Below are 17,678 nucleotides of genomic sequence, written 5' to 3' on the forward strand. Positions count from 1 at the left end.
TCTTTGATAAAGTTGACTCTAAAATTTCTTCATTTATTTGGCAGAATAAGAATCCGAGACTGGGTAAAATACATTTACAGAAAGCTAAGAGAGATGGAGGTTTAGCATTACCTAACTTTAGATTCTATTATTGGGCTATTAATATTCGACATATGAAATTTTGGTTACTTGATCAGGACATACTATCTATTCCTAAATGGGTAGCATTGGAACTACAATCTGTTCAGGGTTATGCACTTGGCTCTATTTTAGGCTCCTCTCTCCCTTTTGATTCGAAACGCCTTAAGCAGGTCTCTAACCCGATAGTTAAATATGCTTTGCGCATTTGGTTTCAATTCAGAAAATTTTTTGATCTTAATCAATTCGGGTTAGCGATTCCTATTTTAGGTAACATTTTTTCCTCCCTCTTTTACGGATCGCGCTTTTCAAACTTGGAAGACTAAGGGTATTTTACCGTTTTTGGATTTATTTTTAGATGGTTCCCTTATGTCTTTTGAACAATTATCTAATAAATATAACTTATCAAGAATACATTTTTTTAGATATTTACAAGTTAGAAATTTCCTAAGTACTATACTTTCTTCCTTTCCAATGCTTCCTCCTACATATATTTTAGATTCGATAATTAACCTCAATCCATGTCAGAAAGGTGCATCGGTTATGATTTATAATATTATTATGAAACTTAGGAAAGCTCCATTTGATAAGATTAGGGTAGATTGGGAACAGGAATTGGGGCTTACCATTTCTGTGGATGATTGGGGGCAGATTTTACAATTAGTTAATACTTCCTCTATTTGTGCTAAACATTCCCTAATTCAATTTAAAGTGGTTCATAGAGCACATATGTCCAAAGATAAGTTAGCGCATTTTTACTCGCATATTAATCCTTTCTGTGATAGATGTTCGGGGCAGATAGCCTCTTTAACTCATATGTTTTGGTCTTGCCCTACTTTGGAAACTTTTTGGAGAGATATTTTTAATATTATTTCTAAGGTATTAAATATAGATATCTCTCCTCACCCTATTACTGCTATCTTTGGACTACCTAAAATTTCTAGTAATCTTTCCCCTTCAGCCCGTAGAATGATTGCATTTCTTACTTTAATGGCGAAAAGATGTATTTTACAACATTGGAAAGAGCTTAATGCTCCAACTACCTTTTTTTGGTTTTCTCAGACGATTTTATGTTTGAATTTGGAGAAAATTAGAAGTAACCTTTATGATTCTTCATTTAAATTTGATCAGATTTGGGGACCTTTTATTCGATATTTTCATTTAATGTAATATTTACCCTTCTTGTTTTTTTTTCACTGTTTTTAATGCAGGTCGGGATTGAGGACGTGATTTTAAGTTTAACTCTGTTTGGTTTCAAGTTAGCCCATTGCTTTGCTTTGCTTTTAGTTAGTTGCACGGTGGGTTTTTTTTTGGGGGTTTTTTTTTCCATTGATATATATAAAATTTAGTATACTATTATGTTATCTTGGTTTCTTATGTTTAAATTACATTGTTTGTAGTATTTTTTTTGGTATTGATACCTTTTGGAATTTTATTATACTTTAACATTGTATTAATGTTTATATGGCTTACCTTTTTGTATACTTATTCAATAAAAAGATTTAAAAAGAAAAGAAAAGAGATAGCCTATATCCTGTGGCATACACAGGTTAAGTACCCATTATCCGAAATGCTTGGGGCCAGAAGTATTTTTATTTCAGGTTTTTCCAGATCTTGGTATATAGAACGAGATAGCTTGGGATCACCATCATTTCCGACTATGAGGTTACAGTATGTGCTACTAGTAAGCAGTCTTTGTCTTAACAGTAAAAATGATTATTTTCTATAAATGTAATGAAAATAGAATGTGTGCAGGGTAACAAAAACAGCACAGCAGCACTGGGAGAATACCTGAATTAGCTGTTGAACAACAACAGGCTTTCACTCTCCACCTACAATTGAATTCAAGTTTAATTGTCATTCAACCATACACGAATACTTATGAATACCTCCAAACAAGACAGCATTACTCCAGGGTCAAGGTGCAAAACACACAACCAACAGTCATACACAGCACAAAGCACACACAAGACAGCAAGCACAAACGGTATCACAATAGTGCAATAAAAGAATCCCAAACACACACCATCAAGAGAGTTCATCTCCTGCTGGGTGAACAGAGGGGGCAACACCAGCCTGGATAACGTGCCACACCAACCTCGACACCCCTCCCAGGTGAAACCATGGCTTGAGACTCAGTCCTTGCATATACAAGCACACATATAGAATATTAATAAAATACCACGTAAAAGATATACATCTATACAGTCCAGACCCTTCAGTTGACAATAGTGCCACGCCATCCCTGGTGGAGCGGTGCTCAGACACCTCTTGCTCCATGGCTGAAAAGCAGGCCACCCTACACTTGAGGCCCTAAGCCCATGGACAGCTGATAAAACCTGCAGTCTATCACAACAGAGATCGTCTTCTGCCAAGCGAAATTCTGGGAGGGCAGCACCAACTCCGTCCTGGACACTGCACCACACTGCCCCCAGTGGAGCGCAGTGGCTTCGTCTCCTCACTCCTGGTGGCTGCATAAAGGCAACACCGTGGCAATGTCATGTTTTGATTACAAAGTTGCAGTACATTGTATTTGTATTTTAATTCTTTTTAGTTTTTATGTAAGGTATAAAAGCAATCAGCATTGTAGACTTATTCTGGTGTTAGATTTTCATCAGCGATAATCTTGGCAAACACATCAGCAAATTTCTCTGCTACTTCCAGATCAGCAGGTGTTTAAAAAAATTTAAAGCCGTGCCTGTTCTTAAATTTCTGCAACCAGCCTGCTGAATATTCACAATTACTTTCGATTTTCAGTTTGTCACAATACATCTTTGCTTGTTGCACGATCAGCATACTGTTAAGTGGCATATATTCACTGACACTGACAAATCCACTCTTTCAATATGCATTCAAGATCTTCATTTTTCCACTTTATGCAGTGTTTTTCTATTTTACATCAAGATCTGTTGATTAGATATGCAAGGTCACTTCTCACAACTGTCTGTGCCGCAGAGACCTGCACATCACCAGGGAACCTTCCCAGCAGCTTGTGGAATTTTCCATTTGTGACGTCATGTCAGCACTCAAAAGAATTTTGGATTTCCGAGGTTTTCAATTTTCTGATATGCAATAGACAACTTTTCCAAAAAAAATGGCTGCTGAGACATCAGATACCTTTCTGTTTGTTGATGTGACTAGTGTTGTAAATGAAAGGAACCAGTGGATGAATATAAACATTGAGTGAGAAAGGGAGCAATGCTAGTGAGGGAAAGATCCAAAAACACAAATGTGGGGTGAGGGGGTTGAATTCTCTTACTGTTAATAATTCTGTTGTAAAAGGTAATGAAATTGTGCACCAACTTTATAGGATTATGTTAATCACATTTTTGTTGAATCATCGCAAATTACTCAAAGTCAATAGAATCACAAGTGGTTTATTATTTTAACCTTTGTCCTGTATTTTTTATTTGATGCATAAATGTTTTTCATCTCACTATAAAACAAAAGTTCAGTATTTTACTTGGCAATGAAAATTAGGTATCGTGTTATTTGTAAATTGTAACGATCATTTGTAATCATCCCTCACAAGTAATGTCACCTGATTGAATAAATCAAATGTCAAATACAGTGGCATGCAAAAGTTTGGGCATCTCTGGTCAAAATTTCTGTTACTGTGAATAGCTAAGTGGGTAAAAGATGAACTGATTTCCAAAAGGCATAAAGTTAAAGATGACACATTTCTTTAATATTTTAGGCAAGAAAGCTTTTACGTTTCCATCTTTTACAGTTTCAAAATAACAAAAAAGGAAAAGGGCCTGAAGCAAAAGTTTGGGCATCCTGCATGGCAGTACTTCATAACACCCCCTTTGGCAAGTATCACAGCTTGTAAACGCTTTTTGTAGCCAGCTAAGGGTCTTTCAATTCTTGTTTGGGGGATTTTCACCCATTCTTCCTTGCAAAAGGCTTCTAGTTCTGTGAGATTCTTGGGCCGTCTTGCATGCACTGCTCTTTTGAGGTCTATTCACAGATCCTTGATGATGTTTAGGTCAGGGGACTGTGAGGACCATGGCAAAACCTTCAGCTTGCGCCTCTTGAGGTAGTCCATTGTGGATTTTGAGGTGTGTTTAGGTTCATTATCCTGTTGTAGAAGCCATTCTCTTTTCATCTTCGGCTTTTTTTTTACAGATGGTGTGATGTTTGCTTCCAGAATTTGCTGGTATTTAATTGAATTCATGCTACCCTCTACCAGTGAAATGTTCCCCGTGCCACTGGCTGCAACACAAGCCCAAAGCATGATCGATCCACCCCCGTGCTTAACAGTTGGAGAGGGGTTCTTTTCATGAAATTCTGCACCCTTTTTTCTCCAAACATACCTTTGCTCATTGCGGCCAAAAAGTTCTATTCAAAAGGTTCAAAGGAACGTCTAAACAAACCTGATGTATTTTGGAAACAAGTCCTGTGGACTGCTGAAGTTAAAATAGAACTTTTTGGCCGTCTGTTTGGAGAAAAAATTCTCAAATTCAGAGCTGCTTTGACAGCCTTATCAGATTCTCAGGACAAGAAGTAGAAAATCAAAACTATTTAGAAAGAAATATAAAAAAACATTTATTCTGGAGCAGGTATAGTCAGAGGCAAAACCTTACAAGAATTCATCATCTACATATATCATCCAAAAACATTAAATTTCAGATATGTGCTCATGACGATCAATCCTATTACTTTGAAGGTCTCTGTTGTCGCAGTAATTCGCCATGGATAAACTGCTATTTACTCTAAGCCCTTGGAAGATCACATCATTAGCATTGGGTCCTCATACCTCATCTTTCCCTGGCAACCCAAACACCATCTCCACTCACTGAGGTTGGTTTGCAGGTGCACAGGCCATCAAAAAGGCAAATGAAATGTTGGCCTTCATTGTTAGAGGGATTGAATTTAAGAGCAAATACAAACGTACATAGTTGGGTTATGGTGAGGCCACACCTGGAGTGCTCCATGCAGTTCTGGTCTCCTTACTTGAGGAAGGATATACTGGCTTTGGAGGCGATGCAGAGGAGGCTCACCAGGTTGATTTCTGAGATAAGGGGGTTAGACTATATGGAGAAGTTGAGTTGCCTGGGACTATACCTGCTGGGATTCAGAAGGATGAGAGGAGATCTTATAGAAACATAAAATTATGAAAGGGATAGATAAGATAGAAGCAGGAAAGTTGTTTCCACTGTAGGTGAGACTCAAATTAGGGGCCATAGCCTCAAAATTTGGGGGAGTAGATTTAGGATGGAGATGAGGAGGAACTGCTTTCACCCAAAAAGTGTGGAATTCTCTACCCAATGAAGCAGTGGAGGCAACCTCAGTAAATATAGTTAAGACTATAGCGAGCACTGTGAGGGTCATGTTTTTTGTCTTCTCCAGTGCATTCAACACCATCCGCCCTGCTCTGCTGGGGGAGAAGCTGACAGCGATGCAGGTAGATGCTTCCCTGATATCATGGATTCTTGATTACTTGACTGGCAGACCACAGTACCTGTGCTTGCAACACTGTGTGTCCGACAGAGTGATCAGCAGCACTGGGGCTCCGCAGGGGACTGTGTTGCCTCCCTTTCTCTTCACCATTTACACCTCGGACTTCAACTACTGCACAGCGTCTTGTCATCTTCAGAAGTTTTCGGATGATTCTGCCATAGTTGGATGCATCAGCAAGGGAGATGAGGTTGAGTACAGGGCTACGGTAGGAAACTTTGTCACATGGTGTGAGCAGAATTATCTGCAGCTTAATGTGAAAAAGACTAAGGAGCTGGTGGTAGACCTGAGGAGATCTAAGGTACCAGTGACCCCTCTTTCCATCCAGGGGGTCAGTGTGGACATGGTGGAGGATTACAAATACTTGGGGATATGAATTGACAATAAACTGGACTGGTCAAAGAACACTGAGGCTGTCTACAAGAAGAGTCAGAGCCGTCTCTATTTCCAGAGGAGACTGAGGTCCTTTAACATCTGCCGGATGATGCTGAGGATGTTCTATGAGTCTGTGGTGGCCAGTGCTATTATATTTGCTGTTGTGTGCTGGGGCAACAGGCTGAGGGTAGCAGACACCAACAGAATCGACAAACTCATTCGTAAGGCCAGTGATGTTGTAGGGATGGAACTGGACTCTCTCATGGTGGTGTCTGAAAAGAGGATGCTGTCTGAGTTGCATGCCATCTTGGTCAATGTCTCCCATCCACTACATAATGCACTGGGTGGGCACAGGAGTACATTCAGCCAGAGACTCATTCCTCCGAGATGCAGCACAGAGCGTCATAGGAAGTCATTCCTGCCTGTGGCCATCAAACTTTACAACTCTTCCCTTGGAGGGTCAGGCACCCTGAGCCAATAGGCTGGTCCTGGACTTATTTCATAATTTACTAGCATAATTTACATATTGCTATTTAACTATTTATGGTTCTATTACTATTTATTATTTATGGTGCAATTGTAACGAAAACCAGTTTCCCCCGGGATCAATAACGTATGACTATGACTAGGTTGGATAGATTTTTGCACAGTAAGTGAATTAAGAGTTATGGGGAAAAGCAGGTAGGTGGAGATGAGCCCGTGGTCAGATCAGCCATGATCTGACTGAATGGCAGAATAGGCTCAACAGGCCAGATTGCCTACTCCTGCTCCTATTTCTTATGTTCTTTTGAGCTCCATCTCAGATTAATCTAGACTGCTTCCAATCCTGAAATCTATACAAATACCCAAGAGGGCTTCCCACTCCAGCAACATCACAAATGCAGCATTCTTCCACCTCATTAACATCACATCCTTTCACTGCACCTTAAAACCCAAACCAATATTCAGTCGCACAATTCCTCACCTGTCTAGCCCCTAGCTCAATCTTTAATAAACTTCTAACTCATCTCCTTGCCTCAACTGAACATTAGTTAAGAATTTCCCTACTGTGAATCCTGCTCACTCAGTCCACCTCATTCCCATTAAACCACTTGCTGTCTACTTCTTTCCCCCCCTTCAAGACCATAAATATAGCTTAAGGTGGTCTTTCTGGTGGAAAGAAGCAAGTGGGGAGGAGCGAAATATGTGCCTGGTGGTGGAATCCCATTGGAGATACTGGAAGTTTTGGAGAACTAGATGCTGGATACAGAACCTATTGGGTTGAGGACAAGAGGAACCCTATCCCTGCTGTGGCAGTGGGAGGATGGGGTGAGGACAGATGTGCATGAAATGGGAGAGATGCGGGTGAGGGCAGCATTGATGGTGGAGGAAGGGAAGCCAATTTCTTTGAGGAAGTAGGACATCTCAGTAGTTCTGGAATGAAAAGCCTCATCCTGAGAGCAGATGCAGTGGAGAGAGGTGTGGCTGAGAGAAGGGTGGGAAGAGCTATAGTCCAGATAGCTGTGATAGTCAGGGAATTTATTAAAGATATCAGTAGATAGTCTGTCTCTGGAGATGAAGAAAGAGAGATCAATAAAGGGATAATAATAAATCAATTTCCACACTCTAACATTAAAGATGAAAAAACATAGAAAACTGGAATTCCTAGTTGATGTTAATACAATCCCTTGAAAAAGTATTTAAACCCACAACTACTTTCACACTTTACTGTCTCATTTTCTAAATATAAAATATATTGAAGTAGGATTTTTTAGCCAAACTACAAAACATTGTGTATCATGTCGAATCATGGCCTTTAGCATTATCATGGAAAAGGATAGAATCAAGAGAGGACAGGAAAATTTTTAATTGGGGAAGGGCAAATTATGAGGCTATAAGGCTAGAACTTGCAGCTGTGAATTGGGATGATGTTTTTGCAGGGAAATGTACTATGGACATGTGGTCAATGTTTAGGGATCTCTTGCAGGATGTTAGGGATAAATTTGTCCTGGTGAGGAAGATAAAGAATGGTAGGGTGAAGGAACCATGGGTGACAAGTGAGGTGGAAAATCTAGTCAAGTGGAAGAAGGCAGCATACATGAGGTTTAGAAAGCAAGGATCAGATGGGTCTATTGAGGAATATAGGGAAGCAAGAAAGGAGCTTAAGAAGGGGCTGAGAAGAGCAAGAAGGGGGCATGAGAAGGCATTGGCGAGTAGGGTAAAGGAAAACCCCAAGGCATTCTTCAGTTATGTGAAGAACAAAAGGATGACAGGAGTGAAGGTAGGACCGATTAGAGATAAAGGTGGGAAGATATGCCTGGAGGCTGTGGAAGTGAGCGAGGTCCTCAATAAATACTTCTCTTTGGTATTCACCAATGAGAGGGAACTTGACGATGGTGAGGACAATATGGGTGAGGTTGATGTTCTGGAGCATGTTGATATTAAGGGAGAGGAGGTGTTGGAGTTATTAAAATACATTAGGACGGATAAGTCCCTGGGGCCTGACGGATGGTACCGGAGGATTGGAGGGAGGCGAATGTTGTCCCCTTGTTCAAAAAAGGTAGTAGGGATAGTCCAGGTAATTATAGACCAGTAAGCCTTACGTCTGTGGTGGGAAAGCTGTTGGAAAAGATTCTTAGAGATAGGATCTATGGGCATTTAGAGAATCATGGTCTGATCAGGGAGAGACAGCATGGCTCTGTGAAGGGCAGATCGCGTCTAACAAGCCTGATAGAGTTCTTTGAGGAGGTGACCAGGCATATAGATGAGGGTAGTGCAGTGGATGTGATCTATATGCATTTTAGTAAGGCATTTGACAAGGTTCCACATGGTAGGCTTATTCAGAAAGTGAGAAGGCATGGGATCCAGGGAAGTTTGGCCAGGTGGATTCAGAATTGGCTTGCCTGCAGAAGGCAGAGGGTCGTGGTGGAGGGAGTACATTCAGACTGGAGGATTGTGACTAGTGGTGTCCCACAAGGATCTGTTCTGGGACCTCTACTTTTCGTGATTTTTATTAACGACTGGATGTTGGGGTAGAAGGGTGGGTTGGCAAGTTTGCAGACGACACAAAGGTTGGTGGTGTTGTAGATGGTGTACAGGATTGTCAAAGTTTGCAGAGAGACATTGATAGGATGCAGAAGTGGGCTGAGAAGTGGCAGATGGAGTTCAACCCGGACAAGTGTGAGGTGGTACACTTTGGAAGGATAAACTCCAAGGCAGAGTACAAAGTAAATGGCAGGATACTTGGTAGTCTGGAGGAGCAGAGGGATCTGGGGGTACATGTCCACAGATCCCTGAAAGTTGCCTCACAGGTAGATAGGGTAGTTAAGAAAGCTTATGGGGTGCTAGCTTTCATAAGTCGAAGGATAGAGTTTAAGAATCGCAGTGGATACAACTGGAGACGAAGTTCACCCAAGTACTGAGCAAACTGGATGAATACTTTTGAACTGCCGACGTATCTGTTTTGGAATTTTTAGTTCTTCATGCTTTACAATTTTCCCTGGCTTTTGGGCTCTACTGTGAAAAAATGAGCATGCGATTTACAAATACAAATTCTAAGCTAGATTAATCAAACTTCCTGGTTGTAATACTCATTTATGTGAACAAAAGTGATGCAATAGCCATAGCTCTACACACCATCTTTACACAACTGGAGAAGAGTGCTGCTAGTTTGAGAATGCTGGTCTTCGACTACAGTTTAGCATCCAACACCACAATTCCCTCCAGGCTTGACAAGAAGCTCAGCGACCTTGGCCTTGACCCTGCCTTGTGCAGCTGGATCCTGGACTTCCTATCAGATCGCCGGCACCCTCACCTCTGCCCCTCAACACGGGTACCCCTCAGAACTGTGTACTGAGCCCCCTCCTTTGCTCTCTGTATACCCATGACTGTGTCGCCACCCACAGCGCCAATCTACTAATTAAATTTACCAACAACACTACACTGATTGGCCTAATCTCAAACCTACAGAAAGGAAGTCATCACCCTGACACAGTGGCGTCGAGAAAACAACCTCTCCCTCAATGTCGCAAAAACAAAGGAGTTGGTTGTGGATTACAGGAGGAATGGAGACAGACTAACCCCTATTGACACGAATGGATCTGGGGTTGAGAGGGTGAACAGCTTTAAGCTCCTTGGCATAAACATCACTGAGGATCTCATGTGGTCTGTATATACCGGCTGTGTGGTGAAAATGGCACAACAGGGCCTCTTTCACCTCAGACAGTTGAAGAAGTTTGGTATGTGCCCCCAAATTCTAAGAACTTTCTATAGGAGCACAATTGAGAGCACCTGACCAGCTGCATCACTGCCTGGTATGGGAACTGTACTTTCCTCAATCACAGGACACAGCAGAGAGTGGTGTGGACAACCCAGCATTCAGGACATTTACAAAGACAGGTGTGTAAAAAGGGCCCGAAAGGTCACTGGGGACTTGAGTCACCCCAACCACAAACTGTTCCAGCTGCTATAATCCGGGAAATGATACTGCAGCATAAAAACCAGGACTAACTGGCTCCAAGACAGCTTCTTCCACCAGGCCATCAGACTGATTAATTCATGCAGATGCAACTGTTGTTCTATGTTACATTGACTATCCTGTTGTACATAATGTTTATTATAAAACACTATAATTGCACATTGCATATTTAGACAGAGATGTAACAAAGATTTTTACTCCTAAAGTATATGAGGGATGTAAGTGATAAAGTCAATTCAATTCAAAGGGTTGTGGGTCGAATACTTTAATAAGGCACTGTAAATGGTGACTTTAGTTTTCTCATTCATTGTCCACTGTTGTTAAGTTACATTTTAAGAATTTTTTTCCAGATCTTACATTTTGGTATTTCTGCTACTTCTCATTACGACAACATTGATAAATATAAACCAGTACATTATCCAAATCCTGACTCCATTTTATCTACCCTCAGGAAATAAAACTAACCCTGGTATGCCACTCACTGTGGGTTGCTCTTGCCACCTCAGCAATCAGCACACCACCTCTTCCACATCAAGCTTCTCTCAATGTTTGATCTACTGTTACTGCAGAAAATTAGAGATACACTTACTGATCTTTTAGTTACTCATTTTACAAGACTTCAAGATATTTTGTAGTTTAGACAGAAGTCAATCTCTAGTGCTAGGACCAACAGTGTGCATGGACCAGCTTTGTAACTATACCAACATGATAATGTGTTCATTACAGTATGGAAACTACACAGGGTCTGCCTACTGAACTTGAATTTTGGCAATGCTTGTGTACTTAAGCCAAAAAGGTTTTTAAATTCTAGTGTTCAATGTTTAGTCTTATTTCCACCAGATAATTATCAGCTTCATTTTCAAAGCTGTGTTGCAATTCCTTTAAAAAGGAACAAAAATCTTGACAATGCTACTACTAAATAACCAAGTTTCATTGGCATCCTGAGAGATTCGTAGAGCTTTGCAGGGTACTAATAACAAAATATTCGACCATTGGAAATTACAGGAATCTTTCATACTGATTTCAACTACTTTGCGTTTGCAGAATCTTTCAGTCATTGCAAGAAAACCAGGTAACATTTCTCACATTACAAACTGCATAAGAATCACAGCTTGCTGAAGATATCAAGCAATAGGTGGTTTGGCTTATGACGAAAGATTGCACACACTAGATTTGTATTTCCCAGGATTTATACGAGTATGATTAGTTGAAACATCTGAGATTGAGGGGTCCTGAATAGCTGGATGTGAAGGGGATGCTTCCTCTTATGGGAGAATCTAGAACTTGGGGGTCACTGTTTAAAAATCAATCATGACTCTTTGCACGGCAAAGTAAGATCAAAGGGCTAAGTACTCCTGTTCCTCATTCATAATCAGATATAAACATTGATACAATTTGTAAACAGTGGTGTATTTCAAACGGTGATATACACCATTAACTGTGCTTTCCTACTTATGAGTTTAGAAGCTACAAATGTCACCAACTAACACACATAAAAGTTACTGACGAACGCAGCAGGCCAAGCAGCATCTCTAGGAAGAGGTACAGTCGACGTTTCGGGCTGAGACCCTTTGTCAGGACTAACGGAAAGAAGAGCTAGTAAGAGATTTGAAAGTGGGACGGGGAGGGGGAGATCCAAAATCACCAACTGTCACCAACTTGTAATTTCAGATACCCTAAGTAGCCCGATGTCCTCATGTCCTCATTTAGCAAATTTAATGCTAAAATATCTCCTTCATAATCTAGGCATAATTATACATCCTGAGCTATACAACAGAAACTGCCATTCTAAAATAACCTTCCATAATCAATTTATAATGAAAGTACCATCCTAATAATTAAGACAATTCTCAAAAATGGATGCGTATAGTACATTTTGCTCTGAAAAGAACCTCCTGATACAATTCAAACCCTGCAGTCTAAATAAAGAGCAACACACCCCTTTTTTCCCCTGTTACGTACCCCGTAACTGGGTTGCCAAACCAGCAGAAATGGATCACTCAGTTGGAGTCTGGAGTACTAGAACTAAGAAAGTTTTATTAAAGAAACAAGCAACACAGTAATCGAAAGGATAATAAATGCAACAATTCAACAATGATAACCACACATGTGCACAGAATTAAGATAACAGCATCAATCAAGCTCTATCGTTGTCTAGGGGTTAAATGACCAATTTCAAAATGACTCAAAGTTCAGTCCAGTTTGTAGTTCAGTTCGCAGTAATCGTTGCCATGGCGATGGACAACGTGGGGGAAGAGAGAGATAGAATAGGAACAACTCATCATTCAGAACGGCTTCACTCACAGACCAGCAAGATCACTCACAGACCAGCAAGATGGCTCACAGACCAGCGAGATGGCTCACAAACAGCATTTGGGCGGGTCCTTGGTGATGTCACCTGAGGTCACCGACTGTGACCCCTCCTCCAGATGCGGTCGATCCTCTGCAGTGAACCCGGCACCCAGGCAAGGGCGGACACACACCGGGTTCCCGCTGATCGTACCTTTCCACCCTGTGCGTTGTTCGGTACTTCTCACCACTCGTGAGAGGCGCACCGCTTCCAGGGTCTCGTTACCTCGGGTGGCGTGTGTGCCCGTCTTAGCGAACCTGTCCCTTTTTATCCCCCTGCTGGGGTATCGCCTGTCCATCACTTCAAACAGTTCAGGGTTCAAAGGGGGGAGCCGCTCCAGACAGCTCTTCCTCCCACATCCCTTCATTACACATCTCCAGACGCTGCTCCATTGTTCCTTATCTCTCCTTCCCCTGAGGGCAGGTGGCAGACCAACTGCTGATGCCACTGATGCTAGCCCAGGCCAGCAAACATCTTAATTTTATGTGTATTCTCGTAACACCCCACATAAATGCTGCAAGTTCTAGCAAAAATTAATTGAATCCAAAGTGAAGCACCACTGATCTGAAATATCTGATTTTTAGGGACTTTATGGATTTGGACCACTATTTAAAGATCACAGGCTAGCAAGAGAATTGCTAATACAAAAAATCTCTATCTTTCAAAACAGTGCAAACTCTGAGCAGATATTTCATCAGTTACCACGAAATATATTTACTCAGTTTTGAGTTTCATTTATTAAGGTTAATAAACCGTTTTTTTGAAGAAATTTCCTACAAATAGCTTTATTTCTTTCTATGAACAAGGCATTTTGGAACAAGTGACACAAACATAAATAAATAATTCGAAGCATACATTCGTGTAAAAAAAAACCTTCCTCAACAATACATTTTGATAGACATTCCAGTCCACAAATAAATGTTACAAATTTGCAAGGCTTTCTTACCTGATATGATTATCACAAAATTTAGTTATCTGAGGTAGGTTAATGTTAATAACTCTGGCTGCTTGATCCGACTCTGTATTTGCAGTGCTAGACATCTCATCATCGGCTTTCTCGTAGTCCAAGGATGAACAGCCTGGTGTTCAAACAAGAAAGAACCTGCTCAGTAATTTGAAGTGAACAGAGTCTTTTTCACTGATACCACATGATAAGAGTTTGATAAAAGATCAGGGCTGTACTTGCAGTAAATTAAGCTGCTGAGAGCACCACAATGCTCAGTGCACAATGAGTGATCGGCATGTATTGTTTATTGCTTCTGGGCACCCACACATAGCTATCAGCAGTCTTTCAGGTTTACAAAATAAATAACCTTCAGAGCAACAAAATGACTATTAGTACAGAGGGAATTATTTTTTAGACCAATGAGAAGACACGGACATGCATTGATGGAAGGGCAAGCTGCTCCAGTGAATTGCCAATATCCCTGTCAGATAAATGACTGCAATGTAAGCGCATGGCTGACCAAGTACTTTTCCATTCAACCAGTGTTATAAATTATGCAAGCTAATAAGGGATACTTAAGTGGACACTAATGTAATATTAAGGATTTCCCTTTCCAATATGCTGGGATCCACAAATCTTTGTTGCAGTATATGCAATAAGCCTATTTGTCAGAGTATTAGCAAGTTATGGATTAGTTTTGTTATTCAATTTTACTGTCTGACAATGTGATGGATCTGCACCTTCAACTGTAAACACTTCAACATATCTCAGTAGTCAAGCTATTGCAATTCTATTCAAAATGTTACCCAAGTATTGCTTCAAGCAAAACTGCTTTTCAAAAAGAAAACGGTAAAGGTGTCATTGAGACTATTCTATATCAATTCCTAGCATCAAAGCTCAGCTCAGCTGAGAGTGGGAAAACTTAGTGCAGAGGAAATGAGTGAAGAAATCTGAAGAGAGTCAACACAGGTAATTGCTCCACTACTTTATGTGAAGTGGGCATAGCTGAAACTCAGTACTGTAATAGTTTGAATTCTCTTGATTAGAGATGCTGCATGGTATCAGGGAAAAAAATGTTTTGGTTGTGCATCCTACAATTTTGGAAGGGTTGAGAGGGAAATTGCAGGGGTCCGACAATTAGCAGAATATGTTGATTCTCCATTACTTAGAGAAACAAAGAGTCACAGATATTGACAATACTATGTTAAATGCTGCAACAAGTAGCCTGGATGGGAGGAAGAAAGTTTACTGAAGAAATATATTAATGGAAGTTTCATCCACTTCTACCCAGAGTATTTAAGCCAGGAGGTGTAATTAGGAGAGACACAAAGTCTAATATTGCTGATATCTCAAGCATTTGATCAAGTTGATCTAAGCAAAATCTGATTAGACCACATCTGTTGGAGTGAGGTAAATTAAAAGCTTCAACATCAACCGATAAATAGGTTTCTGCTATTATTATTGAGAGATCATGCAGCACGAGCAGTATTTAATTTTTATATAATTCTCTATAACTATTGAATATTGTTTTATGTTGCACGGTGCACCACAGCAAATTCCTGATACATGTAAATGTATATGGTGAATAAAGTTGATCTTTTGTTACCGCTTGACACAGATAAACAGGTGAGCATGCGAAGCAGGTTCCAGGCACAGTCGTAAATAGAATGTCCAATCTTCGTCACATTGGATGTGAAATAACATTTTTTTCCACGTTAATTCAAGTCTGATTGTTACAGAATCTGTATCAGTGGAGAGTGTCTGATGAATCTTAATGAACTTAAGAATATGCATGTAATGCCAAAACAGAAAATTTCTTCTCATTTTCAGAGTTTTGTTAAAGCATCCAAATCATATGCATAGACAAGTTTCTGACAAAAAGTGCATTTACTTATCTGAAGCAGAAAGATTTGCTGCTACAGCAGTTTTTATTTTGACTCGAACTACACATACGTTCAAAATAATGTCATAACGTATCACACATGCCCATCAAAATTTCCAAAACAATAGCCAGACAGTTTATGCCCCTTGAGTTTCCAAGATACAATCAGGATCTGAGTTCCATAGGTCTGTGTTAAATATATTCATACACGCTTTGTATATTGCAACCATAGTTTCCATTCACATGGCACACTGCTTCATGTTCTCACAATACACTGATACCTCACTTCACTATCAGACTGTCAGGAAGTAAAAGTAAAAGCTCTACTACTTCTCAGTACTGCTGTAACAAGAATCTGGAAATTAGTGTGCAGCCCTATTTGCTGTACATTGTTGTAATTGGAACCTGAGGGCAAGGAACCTAGTGTGAGTGTCTACTGCCTTGCTGCTCCTGCAGTAACAAATTGCCCGAAAGCCAGTGTGGAGAGAGTACTTGTGAGAACTGATATTAGGCAGGCTATGCTGAGTGAAATGTAGGGCTTGGGATGGTACCCTGACCAAAATGACACGTGGAAGAAAATAAAAGAGACTAGATTGCTGGAATCTAGAAGAAAAGCAAAAAGCTAGAAGAATGCAGTGAGTCAGACATCATATGAAAGCAAAAAAAGTGGAGGCTGATACTTCAGATCAAGACCCTGCAAATTAGTGAGGACACTGCTAGAACTCTACAGCAGCTTTTCATGTGTTGACCGACGACCTAGATGTTAGTTTCTTTCATCACCCCCCTATTGGATATGATGGAAGTTCCTCTCTCCTGCTCAGCCAGAAGATTTCTCCATGGTAATGAATTCAATGGCCAGTAAACTGTTGTGAAGCTTTGCTAAGGCATTCATTCCAACATTTGTGTTACTTTTATCATGAAATAAAATTATCAAATCTTGGCAATAGGTCCCTTTCCTCCTAGATTTCATAGACTAATTCCCCAAATTACACAGTTGCAATTTAAGTTTTTTTCCCCAGGACATTCTCTACATAACTCTACTGAAAACCACAAGTGGGGGGGAGAGAAAAAGGAAACTAAACCATGTATTGTCAACAATTTTTCTTTAGATATCTCTCAGGTAGAAAGTGATGATTACTGAAATATGTGTATTACAAAGGAGCAAGATTTAAGGTGGGTTAATTTAAAGGGGGACAAAAACTACAGTAATCTTGCAAACAATGGTTACATATAAACATGTCCTAGAAGTAACTTCCAGATAGGCTAATCCCGTCCTACTTTTTTTTCTAATCAATTCTATATAATAATATGTAGAGCTACAGCTAGAACTTTTTCTGTATTTTTCTCTTAAATGCTATTAGCACCACTAATCAGAAGATAATTGTGCTGTAGTTGATTTCATAAATCAGGAATCTGATATCAGAACTACAGGAAAATGTGCCAACTATAATCCTAATTGAATACCTTCCCTCTTAAGCGGTCCACATGGTTGTTAATGACATGCTTCCATTCCAATCTGAAGCCAACAGGAATGTGCAAATTCTGTCTTGTGGCACAGGAGCTGCTTCATGGGTGAGTAGGTAACTTGGGAGGTGATGTGTCCCTTCTGCCATCTTCCTTGGGCCCCTCTGTGCTCTCAATAAATAAACTCAAGGTTCCCAATTCTACTCCTAATCCTTCTCCTCTGCATTGCCGAGACATGAATTGGGTATTCTCAATGTCAGTGTAGATGTTAGTTTGTAAATGACACTTTCAAAACATCCTTTAATCTTTTGTAATTTGATAGCGGTCAGCAAGGGCCAAGTGGTCAACATGGCACCAGCAAACAACACAACCAGTGACGTCCTGTTAATTCTTCACAAAACCACTTCTTTTACTACTTCTTTCAAATATGATTCTTCTACTAAGCTGCGTGTGATTGGAACCTGTGGTTTACATTTCGATGGTGTACTTTGCTTTCTCCAAAGGAGTTCAGTGAGATCTGGAAGCCAGGAGATAGGGCTCACGATTAATTCTAATGCTTCTTTCTGACTGAGGCATCAAGGGCACGAGGCCATGATTGACTCCATTGCTTCTCTTCGAATGAGGTGTT

General features: G+C 40.3%; 1 protein-coding gene across 7 annotated transcripts in view; it reads right to left on the reverse strand.

The window, feature by feature from the left end:
- Positions 1-17,678, reverse strand: part of atp8a2 (ATPase phospholipid transporting 8A2) — a 589,180-nt gene that overhangs the window by 384,295 nt on the left and 187,207 nt on the right. For 4 of the 7 annotated variants that reach the window (XM_063054225.1, XM_063054227.1, XM_063054226.1 and 1 more), the window contains one exon: positions 13,705-13,837. The exons of the other annotated variants lie outside the window; for them this stretch is intronic. In XM_063054225.1, coding sequence (XP_062910295.1) covers positions 13,705-13,837 — 133 coding nt within the window. The remainder of the gene's footprint in view (positions 1-13,704; positions 13,838-17,678) is intronic. 7 annotated transcript variants of the gene reach the window in all.

The sequence above is a fragment of the Mobula hypostoma genome, chromosome 7 (genome assembly GCF_963921235.1).
Source record: "Mobula hypostoma chromosome 7, sMobHyp1.1, whole genome shotgun sequence".
Taxonomy (NCBI): domain Eukaryota; kingdom Metazoa; phylum Chordata; class Chondrichthyes; order Myliobatiformes; family Myliobatidae; genus Mobula; species Mobula hypostoma.